This window comes from Cupressus sempervirens, chromosome 6, assembly GCF_028749045.1.
Source record: "Cupressus sempervirens isolate cs-2001-9-10 chromosome 6, ASM2874904v1, whole genome shotgun sequence".
NCBI classification, from domain to species: Eukaryota; Viridiplantae; Streptophyta; class Pinopsida; order Cupressales; family Cupressaceae; genus Cupressus; species Cupressus sempervirens.
This window is the reverse complement of record NC_143123.1, coordinates 2,961,883-2,978,048: the sequence shown is the minus strand read 5'-3', so window position 1 is coordinate 2,978,048 and position 16,166 is coordinate 2,961,883. Positions and strand designations below refer to the sequence as shown.

At 35.4% G+C, this 16,166-nt stretch overlaps 1 protein-coding gene across 4 annotated transcripts in view; it reads right to left on the bottom strand.

Moving 5' to 3' along the window:
• The window catches only part of LOC149550689 (phox domain-containing protein), a 120,663-nt gene that overhangs the window by 29,896 nt on the left and 74,601 nt on the right, over nucleotides 1–16,166 (bottom strand). For all 4 annotated transcript variants that reach the window (XM_089786248.1, XM_089786251.1, XM_089786249.1 and 1 more), the window contains exon 12: nucleotides 4,737–4,872. In XM_089786248.1, coding sequence (XP_089642374.1) covers nucleotides 4,737–4,872 — 136 coding nt within the window. The remainder of the gene's footprint in view (nucleotides 1–4,736; nucleotides 4,873–16,166) is intronic.

Genomic DNA, 16,166 nt, shown 5'->3' with positions numbered 1-16,166 from the left:
CAGTGATATGTCTTGGTCAATGGTTTTCGTCCCTTGCATTACTTTTTATCAAACTCCCTCTCTTCTTCTTTTTTTCTTCATCGCGTAATCCCCCAAATCAATGTTTCTTTATGGTGAGCATTGATCAATATGTAATTCCCAACTAAGATAAAACCCTCTTTTCCTTCTTCCATATATTCACTTCTTTTGTTAGTAATTATATTTACATTTATTGTTTTTCCGAGGATCGCTTGTAGATGTAATAGCACTGCCTTCTTGGTATGTGTTTTTCAAATGTAGCATCCTCTTATATTTATATGAAAGTGAGTGAAGAATAGACATGTCCCTTCATGAGACATATCTGTTCATTAACATAATCACAATCTTATAGTTGTTTATATATATATATATATATATATATATATATATATATATATATATATATATATATATATATATATATATATATATATATATATATATATATATATATATATATATATATATATATCTTTAGTAGTTTATCCGAGAGAAAAGACAAAACATCAACACTCTCGCTTAGCTAGGGAGAATAAACACATGACATATATTACACCATTGGTAATTTTGGGAATGGCAAATTTTAAGGATATCTTTGATCAAAACAAATACACCATTTTGATATCACATTTGATATCATGAGTAGTGGTCTTCCAGAATATCAACACGTGATATTCACCAAATACTCTAAGTAACATTTAGATATCAAATTTGATATCATGAGTATTGGTCTTCCAAAATATCAACACATGATATTCACCAAATACTTTAAGTAACATTTACATATCACATTTGATATCATGAGTATTGGTCTTCCATAATATTAACGCATGATATTCACCAAGTACTCAAATAAGGTTTGATATCACATCTCATATCATAAGTATTGGTCTTCTAGAATATCAACACATGATATTCACCAAAAACTCTGAGTAATGGCCTTCTGGAATGTTGAGATGCAAGATATTCAGCAAGCACTATGAGTTGTGGCCTCCAAAACATCAAGTCACATGACATTCAAGCTGCATCGCTGCTCCGCTCTGATCTGGGACATGCACTAAGTTGCAATCCAAGCTAGTAACAAGGAACTAGAGAATATTCACCAATCATAAGCCAATCCACAGGAAAAAAGAACTGTGGGTGTTGATCAGCATTACTTTGGTAGTGTGAGACCTAAACCAAAATTAAAAAAATCTTTAGCAGTGATTATAGCCGTAGCCATTACACAAGCTGCATCCCCTAGCAATCCAGTGGCATGAAAGCCTGCCTCTACAAGACTACCAATACTCAGACCAGTAAATCATGTAGAGCTCCATGAGCCAAACTGTAATTCCTGTATCTAAGCCGTCAGGGAAGTCATCCCCAAGAGCCAAAGGCATTTCCCATATAAGAGTGCAACACTGTTGCATTTCACATGATCCATAATGTTGGGCATCTCAAGGGATATGGAACAAAGCATGGAGTTGTGTGATGGCAAACCACAAGCCCCCACAATCTCTTGCCTCCCTCCTCACTATTGCTAACTATAACTACCATGATTAGAGATGCACTGGAAACCATGTTGGCCATGTATGGCATCCATACGGAACTATTAACGTTCACCCAATGAGCTCAATACCACAATTATAGTTTCTATTCGTGGTTATGGTTTTGTTGTGTAGTATCTTGTTCCTCTCTGTATCAACAGATAAATTATTCAAGTTGCAGATTACAATAAGATACAGATAAATCTGCACTGGTGAAGGATGACATACCGGACAACAAAAAAATGATCTTCACAGAATATGGTGATGAAGATGAAACATATTTATATTGCAGAAATAAAAACTAATTCCACACGTGACAAAATAATACACTATTGGCAATGAGCTCCAGAGTATATTTCTCAGCTACACCTGCTAATGTAACTCCCGACAATCTAACTTTATTTGACTGACAATTTTATGTACAGGCTATATTTGATGCTTCAAGAGGCTTGTGTAATTCCAGCAAATGCAAACTCTGCTAAAAATGGAATGATGTATTATGCTGGTGTCTTTATAGCTGATCGTGTGGCTTTTGTTGGCATGTATAGTATTCACATTCCTCAAAGCACAAAGGCTTTATTCTACTCCCATGAGGAATGAGATATAATAACATGGGCAGGGGATCTCTCTCTATTTCACCACCTGTTGCACTTACAGATCACACATATAATTTAACCTGATTTGACACTTCTCATACTGATGCTATCATGCACACACAATAGTATTATTCCATGTTAACTTTTCCATGCGTATAGTAACAGAGACGGGCAATTCATTTTAAATTTCCCTTTAAACACGATGATGCATCATTATATTAATTCCTGTGATTCCTTATATTTTATTCTTCCTATAATTTTCAATTCGATGGTTTATCTCTTTGCCGTTTGTTCCCCATTATAAGAATACCACGACCAGACAAATAGAAAGTCTATAACTCTGACTTTTTGCAGTTTTTGTGATTATGTACTGAGATGCTCTAATACAAGAGGAACCCCACCTGTAAATCTTAGAAGCTACTTCTCGTGTCATCATGTATAAACAATACAAGCTTCAATGTGTCTGATTATTGCATCCAACTTGGCTCTGATACCATGTTTTTCTGAGGATCGCTTGCAGATGTAATAGCCCTGCCTTCTAGGTATGTGTTTTTCAAATGCAGCATCCTCTTATATTTATATGAAAGTGAGTAAAGAATAGACATGTCCTTGTCTGTTCATTAACATAATTACAATCTTATAGTTATTTATATATATAATATCTCTAAGATATATATATATATTTGCTACAATTTATCTGAGAGAAGCTACAAAACATCAACAACATTTGTTTCTTTTTTAAGAGTCCTATGGCACTTGTGGGCACTGCTACAGTTAGCACTGAATGTCCTTATCCCTATGTGTCTTTCCTTCTGAGTATGTGCGTATTGTATGCAGTTGTTGACTATTGATTATTCTCTTTCTCCACCTTTGTGGATTGCTCATTCTCCTATATCCTCTATACGATCAACGACGTGTGTATACAACCTATACTGACCAGTATTGTTTCATAGCTGTATTTAATTAGAATATCCTCCCCATACTGATCGCTGTATATTATATTTGTTTCTACAATCCCTATACAAGCCTCTGTTGAATTTGTTCTTATATTTGCAGCCTAGCTCTGATACTATGTTATATTTTAGGATTGCTGCAAATGTAATAGCACTACCTATAATAAGTGTTTTCCAAAGGCAGTGATCTCTTGCATTTATATTAAGAATGAGCCAAGGAGAGACATGTCCCCTCATGGGATGTGTCTATTCATTATTATGTGATTAAAATAGTGACAATTATAATTATGTATGTATGTATATAATATCTCTTGAGTCATTATTATATTAATTTCTCTAACATTTACATTATATATATATATATATATATATATATATATATATATATATATATATATTGTATGACTTAACTATATATATACATTTCCTCACTAGTTTTGACTCCTAGTATTTATCCAACTGAAGCTACAACACATCAACAGTTAACAAACTTGAGAGAAATTATCAGCAAACTTTATTTTCACTTGTCAGCATTTGAACAACTTAACCAGCTTAGTGAACCAGCCCATTGGAACTAGTTTTTCCATTGTGTAAGTTGCCTAAAATTACTTCTTTGGCAGCAATTAGCTTGTTACTCATCATTGTATTTTCGGTTCGAGGGAAGTTCTTATTTGTATAAATTTTAAAACAATGATTTTACCTTGAGTTGGCATTGAAAGTGACTTGATGACATACATTTGTGCTTCTGAGTGAATTACCAGCTTTTGATATTGTTGTCAATTTGCCTTCCATTGTGTAAGTTGCCTAAAATTACTTCTTTGGCAGCAATAAGCTTGTTACTCATCATTGCATTTTCTTTTCAAGGGAAGTTGCTCATTTGTATAAATTCTAAAACAATGATTTTACCTTTAGTTGGCATTGAAAGTGACTTGATGACATACATTTGTGTTTCTGAGTGAATTACCAGCTTTTGATATTGTTGTCAATTTGCCTTCCATTGTGAGGATTGATTTCCCCTATTAGCCTCTTGAAGGACATTGAAAACACGGAAAAAGACAATGACAAAACTAATTATCTCCACATTATTGGCCTTTTGTGGATGAGTAATCAACTTTATCTTGAACATGCCAATAAGGAAGCTTGGTATTGTCAATATCCTCTTATCTCTTTCTTATAACATATTTAGAAAAAAAAAATTAATGTTGGAGATCAATGATGCAAGACATTGGTGCTTAAATATCTTCTTTAGCAGTCAAAGTACAACACACAACCCTTATGAATTTGCCTAATAAGCCTCCTAACTGGAAAGTAGGTTAAAAGTATTTTAAATAGTTAGCATGTGTGCATAACGAGCCAAGTCTCACTTATAATTTTAGAAATCAATTCAATGACCCTAAAATTGTGCTCAATGCAAATTATATTTATATGCTTTCAAATAAAGGATGCTGTGTGTGAATAACATGCACACATCCTACAATTATAATAATCATCAGTATTACCATCTTCAAATAAAAATGAAAATGCTCAACTTCTTATCTCACCCTAAGTTGCCCATAAAATTATATTTTATAGCATCTTTTCACTTGTCGTTATCAATATCAGCTATACAAAATCAATAGATGAATGGAATTGTTTGAACTTACATCTTGGATCCATCTAACACCCAAAGCAATGACATCATCTCTCCTAAGCCATTCTATTTGTCTCAATAACCAGTCATCAATTGCATCTTCCATAGCCAACTGCAGTATTTGCTTTGAAATCCAAAATACTTGTCGCCTGTAACCGAAAAAGGAAAAGGAAAAAGAACAGAAAAGATGAAGCGTCAAAATCCTCCATCATTTAATACAATCAACTAAATACTTCTTAATATATATTGGTAGACTATAGTGAATTTTTTAAAGTACAAGACAAGATTTGGAAGAGAACATATAAAGTCAAAATTGTGAACATTACAAGTCTTAAGATTCCACAAAGGCCAAAAAACATATTTTCAAAGTACATATCAAATATTATCCTTCCCTTAAATTAAAGAATAGTAGAAATAAAAAGGCATTGAAAAAAGAAAACGACAGATAACATCAGCTGTTAGAAAACCTATAGTTGAAACTTGACAGTTCATCTATTAACTCCACTTTTACCATTTTACAATAAAGTCCAACGTCCTTCATTATTTAAATTAGTTGAACACATAACACTATCAAGATTTTCGAAATATAATTTTAGGTACCCATGAAGGCCTTATAAAAATCAAATAGAAAATAAATTTGCTGAAAATATGTAGGTCTTGGAAATATATTTTTGGGATTCTAAATTCAGAATAGTAAGATGACATAAACAATGAGAATGCAGATTTTTCTTCATAAAGGAAAAGGCATACACAACAAATGTCAAAATACGCAGCATACATCAACTCCTTAAACATTAAGCATCTTGCATATTGTTCAAAGACCACAATAATGAAAGATTTCAAAAGAGGAAGTTTTGAAGAAATTTATTATGCCGTCTCCCTATCAGTATGGAGGGCACATCAAATGAAACAAATGAATTAGAAATCTCTATCGGTGATAGCAATGAACAAAATTCCTAAATACCAAACAAAAAGTTGAGAATTGTTTGTCTCGTTCAGGACTAAATATTTGCAAAATGCAAATAGCAACATGCAAAAGATTTGTCAATCATTGGGAGGAAGTTAAAATATCCAAACAATCTGAAAAGTGCGAAAATCCAGTTTGGAATCACCATTCAGCAGATGATTCTAACAGCATACAGATGGCTATCATATAGATCATATAGAAATGATGAGGAGGAAATCCCAAACAGAGCTGGAAATGATAAAATCATATAGATCACATGTAATGTCATCGGAGTATGTTCCAACAACAGATACAAGGTACTAGCAGTCATACTATGTGAGATACAACGCTTCTGCCAATACGTAATTTGATTTTTGAAAAATTGATATGAAGAACTCACTTCAAGATTTACTTGGACATTGTTAGAAGACAGGTGAATAGATACAAAAAATTCAAATTTCTTATGTTTGTATTTCATATTTTAAAACTAAATTACACCAAAAGTAGAGTTTAAGGCTCACACTCAAGTTTGTGGACAGCTATAAACAAATTTAGGGAATACAAAGATTCAACCAGTCCACTTGCAGTGTCTTTTGGGTGGTTAGATTGCCTGCATTAAATTTTGAATATCATAGTTGTATCATTTCCAACCGAATAATCATTATTACATGCAGAAAAACAGTTAACAATAGTGTTCTCTCAAAATTGTCTTATAATTAGGTCATTTTTCATTAAAGCCTTCTGGGTTTTAGAAACAATTCTCAATTTATTCTGGTATTCAAATGGCATTCCTAAGAAAAAAATTTCAACTAAAATCATTTGGAAGATTGAGAAAAAGGGATATTACCATAGGGAAAAAAAATTGTTTTGAATGTTTTGACGTATGCAAAAAAAATCATGACAAATTAAACATATGATCTTACAAATATTGAAAATGAAAAGTGAAAATCCTTTGGGAGATTTAGAGAAAAAATTTACATTGCCAAAGAGAAATCTACTTATTTACTAGTATTGAGTTGCAAATCCACCTCACTAACGATGCATTTGTTGTGTTTGCCATTCACTTATACATCATTTCACAGGAAAAGAACATTATCATGACAAAATTTGAATTAGCAAGAAGGATAGAAGCAAATGTATAAGGATGGTATAATGATTGTTTTGCATTTTAAGTGTCAATTGAAAGAGAAACCAAGTTCTGTGAGAATTTTTTCGATGGATTTGATTTTGGATATAGATGTAAATGTTAAGCCTTGTCTTTATGTCTTTTACTCTTGCCTAGCCTAATTTGATGCCTTGCAATTTGTGGATTTTAATTGCCCAAGCCATGGGTTAAGGTATTTTGACAATTATTGCCATGTGTTACAAATAGATAAGATATGTTTTTCAGGTTAATTTTGCACAATTTTCAGCCATTATGGATAACAAATTGTAATACCACACAAATTGGTAAGTCATGCGGTTTAGAATTGAAATTATAAACAATAAGTGACTTTCACTAATGATCCAGTGACTAGGCTAAAGTCAATCTATAAATGTGTTGTTAGAATTACTTGTTGGCCTATGGATAGGAGCACCCCTTGTAGGTGATAAATGTTGGTATCATTGTTATCCTTTTGTAGTGTATTTTGCATGACACGTTGTGCTATTAAAAGGTTTAGTAGATTTCATATTACGTCATCTAGCTAGATTACTCATGACCAATAAAAGAATTAGGAGGTCATATTCTTCTCATTTTGTTCTAGCTAGTAATAAATTTTGTGCTATTGAATCCACTAGAGAACTAGCCGAATCTAGGTGCAGTTTAAACCAAATCCTTGGTCTAGTATGGTTCCCGTTCAGTTTCTTATAGGGCAACAACAGGGAGTTGGGTTTGTGTGTGACAAGCTCAAGCAAAACCAAGAAGGATCAAGATGGGTCCAAACAAAGCCACATGCAACCTATCAAATTTTAAATATAATTTTTTTTCTTCGTCTTTAAATTTAACTTGGTCAGCCTAAAACAAATTTGTAACCCTAAAAGTCAACTTAAGCATTTCAAACAGTAAAACAAACTTATTTTTACTCATTTTGTTTGCAAAAGATAAATTCCATTCTAAAAGGTTGGATTCTCATTCTTGGTTGTCATTCAACCCACAGATTAAACATTGGAAGTTCCAAGAAAGCTATATTGATATTCCTATGCATGTGTAAGTGTCCATTAGCTACCAATATCATAAAGACTTTTTTTGCAAAGAGAAGAAAGATAACCTACATTTTTCCTTTACAAACATGAAAGAAACTCTTGGGTTTGTTTTTCTTTCACTTTTCTATGAATGTACCACTATCCTTAGAATTTTAAAAGAGTTTGGTTTTATAGACCTAGTTTTGTTTTTATTTATTTTGAATGTGTTGATTACAATATTTTTTTCTATAGGAATTATAACAGCAACTAGTCTTAGTCTAGTTGTTGTTCCACAAGCAAACCTAAATTCAAAACAAATCTGAGAACTCCTCTTTGGGACTATGTTAATGTGATACAATCAGTTTCAATTGGGGGCAGAACCATTATATATGGATTCACAAGGGGTGTGATGTCAAGTATTCAAATCCATATAGTCAGATGAAAGTAATTTGTGTAATATTTTCTGACTAGGCATCAACACTAGCCTAGAAGGAATAGTGTACATATGCCACCCAAGAAAGTGATAACATACATTAAATCTCAAGAGCAACCCGAGAAAATCATCCTTTAACAAAGAAAAAATTAAAGGGAGTGAAGCTCCCTATGCCCCCATACAAACCCAATGTTTTGGTATAAAACCACCTTATTATGGTGGCCACACTTGAAGAACATTCCACTAAAATAAGAAACCAAAGGAGCCTCTAGAAATGGTATTTCAAAATGAGACTCAAAACAAGGTCAATCAGCACATAGCAATGATATGTTCATGCCACTAGGACAGCTTTCAATGTTGTTAGCTCATCATATTGGCAAGAAAAGAAAAGTAACTTAATGAGGTGCCAACAAAATACAGGGCTTACTTTATGAGGCTTTTTGGACAAGAAGTTCAAGCTTCTATAAGATCCATTGAAGTCAATAAGAGATTCATGGGCTGAGACAAGGGTGTCCCTTGTCGTAACAAATAACATAAGGAATTGTAGAGCTGTCAACTTGTAGGTTGAACACCATTCACATATGTTTTGGGCTCCTTGTTGTGTCCACTCCCAATCTCATGCTACAAAAGATTGGGAGCAAAAGGAATGCTATTCCCACATTTGTTGGACACCTTATGCTATCCACTTCCTCAATCTTACGCAAGAAAAGATTTGGAACCAAATTGATTAGATCAAAGAGTTGTATGCAATGTTGACAAGATTCAAACATTTAACACCAACCATTGCATGTCACAAAAGTGTAAATAGATCATTTTCAAAATTGGAGCTATTAAAAGTAGGTGATGCAATATAACATTTATATTTTAGATTCACTTAAGTTGCTTGAATTTTCTTTTTAAAGTTAGTTACTAAATCATAATGTGATTGAGTATTATATTCTCCTTTAAAGTTTGCTTTTAATTATTAACTTTTTAATAGGTTGCTAGGACCCATTTCAGCTATAACACAATCATCCTAAGACAACTTGTAAAAGTTTGAGAGGCACTTCCTAGCATAGCTATTAGTAAAATGTGGTCCTTATAAAGGCAAAATAACATTGAGAGGTCAGCAATCAATAAGTAGATGATCTTAGATAAATCTTGGTGGGATCCTGCAAAGTATCTCCTTAGTTTAACCAAGCATAATTTGAAAAAACTTCATTATACTAACATGGACAAGATGATGGCATTCGCAAATACTTGTAAGTCCACAATATGATGTTCCATTGCATTCCATTGTTGTGGGTTGGTCATTGTGTTCCATCTTCCTTCATCATTTTGTGTGCTTATTTGAATAAAGTTCTTTAAAATTGTGATCTTTCTCATTTGTTGATGTTGTGCCCACCAAGGTTCAAACCCCCATTGTGCCATTGTAATCATGGGCTTGTGCCTTTACCAATCCAATGTGCTCGTGGGGTTGATTCTTTGGTTTATTAAATGGGGATGAGGTCCCCAATTTCTTGCCTAAAGGTTTATAGCTACGGGTCAAAAATGTTTCATGTGAGGCTAGAGGGCATGTCATGTTAGTGTCACCGGTCACATTAAAAAGTTTACCATGCACTTTATAAAAACAAATTCTCTTCACAATTACTAGTTCATCTACATCTCGAAGAAAGTAGAGCAAATACTCGTTTATCCACTACATAAAATGAAATAGATTACACTCAAAAAGGGCAAAGAACTAAAGTATGTGCATTCTTGAACCTCATTTCACACAAAGAACATGTCTACAAGAAAAAGGGACACAAAATTGTGGCATATAAAACCAAAGCATATTGGTTGGATGCTTCCACTTCCCAACATGTTTAACTAAAGGAGTCAAAAAACAAGCACGCTTTTAATGCAAGTGAAAATGTCATTGGGGTTCTTCAAAAGTTTCTACAATATCTATTGTTAATGATAGTAATGATATTGATGAATCAGAAAATCCATGTGGTGCAAAGAATTGATTGTTGAACTTGATACTAATATTTAAATATTGAGCTGGAAGTTTGAATAAGAATGTTTGATAATATTTATCATTTATATGCGAGTTTATAGTAGTTTTGTTGACTATAGGATGCTATAAGATAAGATAAGATAATGATATTAATGTCCAACAAAAGACCAAAAAGAGGTCTATGGAACTGAAAGATTACAACAGTGAGGCTGACACCAGCAGGAGCACACAAAGGTGTCTGAAAATAAGCGAATACAACCAAAGAAATAGCGACAAAGAACAAAGACAGAGAAAGCACTAGGAGGCCGAATATATGATTTTCTAAACTTAATTCTTGCTTTTAGGCTATTTATGCCTGCAAATCCAAAATGAACCCAAGCCCAAAAAACATTTGCTCAATCCGTGAACCAAATTCATGAACCTAACCTAGGATCTGAACCAGCACCAACTACTTTGGATTTATTTGTGCAATTCATAAGACCTTCCAAATCATTTCGCATTGGTCTCGCATATTTTATTGAAATAGTGGCAGAGATTGTCCTTGCAATAGGTACTGTTAATGTTTTATAACTGCAGGAAAAATCATTATTAACTGCAATGTTTTCATAAAGGTGTACAGATCTTCAATCCTGCTTCAGTTTTGCATATTACATATTCAAGACATGAGAGTGTGATTAAAGTCATCTCTTGGCAGGTTATGTCCTTGTTGCTTCGAATCTGATTAAAGGTAAATCAAACCTCTATAATAACCGTCACTACCTAGTCTTAATGTGCAAGCCTTATCATTCAGTGTGCTCAGTTGGAGTCGTTAATTCACATTGATGTCATGGCATCGTGACCTTGTAGCATCGCAACCATGTTGCATTGTGACAGCATGGCATCATGACCATGTGGCTTCATGACATGGTATCATGGCCGTGTGAATGATATTTTTGACGTATGGCATTCAAAACATTTGTCAGTTCAGTATGTAACTCTGTGTCTCCTTGTATTCTGCTAAAAAGGATATTCACTCAAACTTATTATTTGCTGGTAGAACCGTGTGCATAGCAAAGCTGATGGTATATTGGCTGAATGAACCGTGTGCATATAGGAGTCGTTTCTGGTATCATGATTGTAATTGCAGGTGACTGCATATTGTGAGAAGAATGTGATTCTGCTGCTATAAAAAGCACTGTATTTGACAAAGTCTTGTGCATGATCTGTAGATGACCAATTTATTTGTGTGATTTATTCTCTGAGTGAGTGTTTACTGTACAGGGTAAACGGATGTTTATCTCATTAAGATATTAGAATGTAACACAGAACAGATACTTTATTCATATTAGCACATATGCAACTCCAATTACAATAATGATCCAATAGTTCATTCGAATGATGTACATATACTTTTCCAAAGGGGTGACTCAACTGTCACATGCCCTTTCGGATACCAATTCTACCCATCGGCTATAATACTTTTTACCGACAACATCATCCTCCCCAAAAAGTAAAATTGTCTCCGGATGACAAAAATAGAGACAACTTATATATCACAACTCAAAAAAAAAAATGACTCAAACAACTAATCCACTAATTACATCAAAATTCACAACTAAGAAGAAGGACGCATCCCTGGTGTGGTAGACATCTATGCTCTAAGCTCGTGCAGTTCTGCTCACCCTCCAGGTCCATCGCTCAATTATATGCATTCATGTATGATGCTAGAGGTACAATTTTCATCTTCTTCTTCAATGTTGGTTGTAGCCCTTCAACAAACCACCTTTTCTTCAACCCATCAGCTAGTTGGCTTTCCGTTTTTCCTACTAGCTCTTCCAGCCTCCTTGCATATATGTGGATTGTTTCATTTTTTCCCTACTTAGCACTGTAGATTTCCGCTACTATCTCATTGTCATCCCTCAATAGTTGGAACTCTGCTATGAATTCTTTCCTAACATCTGGCCATGAAATTAACTTCTACGGATCAGCATCTAAAAACCAATCAATCGCTACACCCCGTAGGGTCGCCGAAAACTATTGGACCCAGTCATCCTAGTCTGTTACATCGTTCGCCCCCAGATTGTTTCACATGTTTTATAGTGTTTAACTGGATCGGTCGTCACATCGCCATTAAACTTTGGCAATTTTTCCTTCTGTCCTACCATTGTTAATTTCTTCTAAATCTGTGGTACTTGCTACGCACCCACATTGTTCTCTGTACCCGCATTGTTCTGCACAACTATGCTACTTCGGACAACCACCTTACTTTGGACAACCGCATTACTCAGTGTGAAGAGATCTTCTTCAAGCGAAATTGTTCGATTCTCTACCTATATCTATTCGTCAAATGTATCGGGAACAAAGAGTTCACCCCACGCTCGTGCTCCTTCAACATTTCGAGCTGTGCGGGTTCCTTCCCTTCCATTCAGATTCTCTACCCTTGGCATATACAAGTTTAGGAAATCCTCCCTTGTCTCTTCTACCAAATTCAATCTCTGGTGCGTTTCTTCAAGCAAGTCCTCGGCACTCCTCGGTTTGCTAGGTGAATGAACTCCCTCCATCAGTGCTCCTTCACCCCCTCGGTGTCTATTGGTAAGCTGCTGAAACTTTTGTCTGCGCTCCGCTTGTTGTGTTAAAATTAATGCTTCTCATGTTGTGCGTATATTATCCTTGACTTTTATTTTATTCCTATCTGTATTGAGCAGAATCGGCATTAATCTTCATAACACCTCTTGTATACCAAGTTTGACTGGCAACGACGCCAAATGTTTACCATAGATAGTAAACGGATGTTTATCTCATTAAGATATTAGAATGTAACACAGAACACATACTTTATTCATATAAGCACATATGCAACTCCAATTACAATGATGATCCAAAAGTCCATTCAAACAATGTACATATACTTTCCTAAAGGGTGACTCAACCGTCACGCACCCTTTCAGATACCAATTCTACACGTCGGCTATAATACTTTTTACCGACAACAGTGAGTAGTATCTATGAGATACTTGCAGCTCTGTATGTTTTGTGTATGCATGATAAAATTGATCAAATTGTGATAAGGCTAATTGGTTGATTGTTAAGAGTTAACTATCATAAGCTAGAGATCATTCTATTTGTCTTGAAAATTTAATAAAGGATCTACCTTTAGGTGTAGTTGGGTTCACTCGAGTAGAAGAGTTTTCCTAGGGTATCTCCGATGTACTTGTGATTCATGCGTTTTGCTTTATCTTCAATTTGTTCAATCTATATTTGGGTTCTATAAATTTAATAGGTACGTCTCTTTTATTGGAATTCTATGCTTTGTATGCATTGTAGGTAAGAGTGCTACTAATAGGCTTTGTTAGATTGTATTGTCACGTGAGTTCTTAATGCAATCAATTAGCTAGCATTTTTCAATGGATCACATGCAAAAGATTGTTTGCAATATCTTCAGCTCCCCATTCCATTGTCTTGGGTATCAGTGGTGTGGAGTTTGCTAAGTTGGGTGACTTGGTCGATTCCCAAGGGATCATTGGTCAGGTCACCCAAATGTGTTAGAGCTTTGACATTTCCCTCTACCAACTCTATTTGTTGCCTCCATAGGAGCTTCCATTCAACCCTTTAGGCTTCTAAGACTATTGACAAAGAGTTCAATACAACTAGGGTCTTTTCGACCATGTTGGAAATAGGTGTGATCAACTCATCCCTTGCTTCCAATGCTTTGGCTCACCATTCCAATGCCTTGGTTGTCAATGGTGTGGAGATTACAAAGTTGAGTGGTTTGGTGGATTCCCCTAACACCCTTGTGGTTGTTTCTCTGCTCTTGACCTCCCTATGGTTTCTAATTCAGTGGGAAGGTGTTGATAGGAATGTGGATTGCTGTCCACTTGGGGCTTCTGCTCTTAAGATGCTTAAGCCCCATTTGCCTTCTCCTAGGGATTCTCTCTGAGAAAGTGCTTGAGGAGGATATTCCAAATTTTTTGCTTGTTGAGTCTTCTAATTGGCAAAGGAGCTCACATATAGGGAAGTTTTATGGAAATATTCCTTGTATTGAGTCTTGACACTGTTAGAAGATGTGTCACTTGTTTTTGGAAGCTGAAAGGACAAGGTAAGGTAGCTGCAATGATGGATCTCTGTTTTCTCTTTTCATTTTTTGATATTGAGGATTGTTTAAGGATTATGATTGAGGACACTGGTTCTTGGGCCTGAATGGCCTTTGTTTGTCTAAGTGGTTCCCCTCGTTTCGACCTTCTAACCGAATTCAAGTTCCCTGTAAGGGTTCGATTTGCAGGTGCCTTTAGAATTTTGGACTGAAAACATCATCAAGTGCATTGCCAACTCTTTTGGGCAGTTTTATGCTATTGACCCTATCATTGAGCTAATGAAATGGATATTGCGTGCAAGAATTCATGTGTAGTAACAAATCAGGTGCCTCCTTCTCATCTTTCCTTTTCTTCTAAGTTTGGTAAATGGGATCACAAAATTGAATTTGAAAGTTTTCTGATTGGTTTGTCATTATTGTAGTCAGTTGGGTCATTATTGTTTGCAAGCTAGATAAGAATGCCAAGCTCATTGGAGGAAAATGGACATGTACATTCTTCTATCCAATTCTCTTCTCTTAAAAAGATTGATGAGATGGTGGATAGAAAAGGGAATGCTCCTTTAAAGATCCACTCTCCTCCTGAAGTTCGCAAGGTGCAAAAAGATTGTTAGAAGAAAAGTTTGGACAACAAAGTAGGGATAACAGGGCGACCATTGTTTACCGCATGGGGTAAATAGATTAATGCACACAGACAATAAACAAGAACAGCAATACTCCTTTTATTATTCGCATATGCCAAAGAGATTACATAAGGCTTACAATGATGATTACAATGATCTAGAATGGTGTATATATACTTCCCAAAGAACCTTCCCGAAGGGGTCTATCGGCTACATAACAATTACCGACGGGCCCATCGGCTACACAATATTTACTGACAACATCATCCCCCCCAAAAGAAAAAGTCATCTTCGGACGACAATTACAAAATATCCGAGACAGATTAACAAAACGGAATACATTAACTAACTAACTACAACAAATAGATTTGTTTCTGTCACACCACTTTCACATTCGTTCCGTGCCTGCATCAAACTAGTCTCCAAAATACGTTGCATCTGTAGCCTTTGCTAACACAATACTGTTTCCTTAGCTGACCTTGATAGCCACCCGTGCCGCTTTCTCTGTTTTCAACTCCTGGGTACCCTGAGCCAAGTGTTGCTGCACTGCCTTCAACTGGATGATCAGCTCCTCCCGAGCTCTCTATGCATCCACCAAGACAGCTTCACGTCCAAAACTTACTCCAAGTGCCTCAAAGCGTATCACCCCTCTCAAAAGGCTTGCTCTGTTGATCTTTCCACCTCTGGCACACTATGCCTATAGCAGCTCCATGTCTCATCAACTACTCACACTTCCCACGACTGATAACTGAACCGACCGGGGGTCTAGGGTGTACCGCCAAGACCAAATTAGCACTCTCAAACCCACACAAAACTCCATGGAACACACCTTTTTTGTGATTTTCTTCTGATCCCACACTCTTTCAGCCAACCACTTGCGTTTTCTACCTATTTATGTCTTTCCCTTCCCTTCGACATCATGCGTTACTCATTCTGAACTGTTTCGATCTGTCATTTTTTGTTTTTTTTTTAGCTGTAGATTCTTCCTCAGTTTTTCTTCCACTTCCTCTTTCCTGCAGACTCCATTTGTTCTTCTGCTTACTTAGGTCAGTTATCCCTAGGCAAATTTTTCTCCTTCCAAGCGTCCATACAACCCTCCTTCAAGCTTTATGAATGGCCTCTAGCTTCTGTTGTACTTATCGATTCTTCCTGCAATTTCCCAGTAGTGAAACGTACGGCCTTATTTGCTCCTCTAGTCGCCTACCAAAATATTTGTCTCACTGGTCGTATGGAA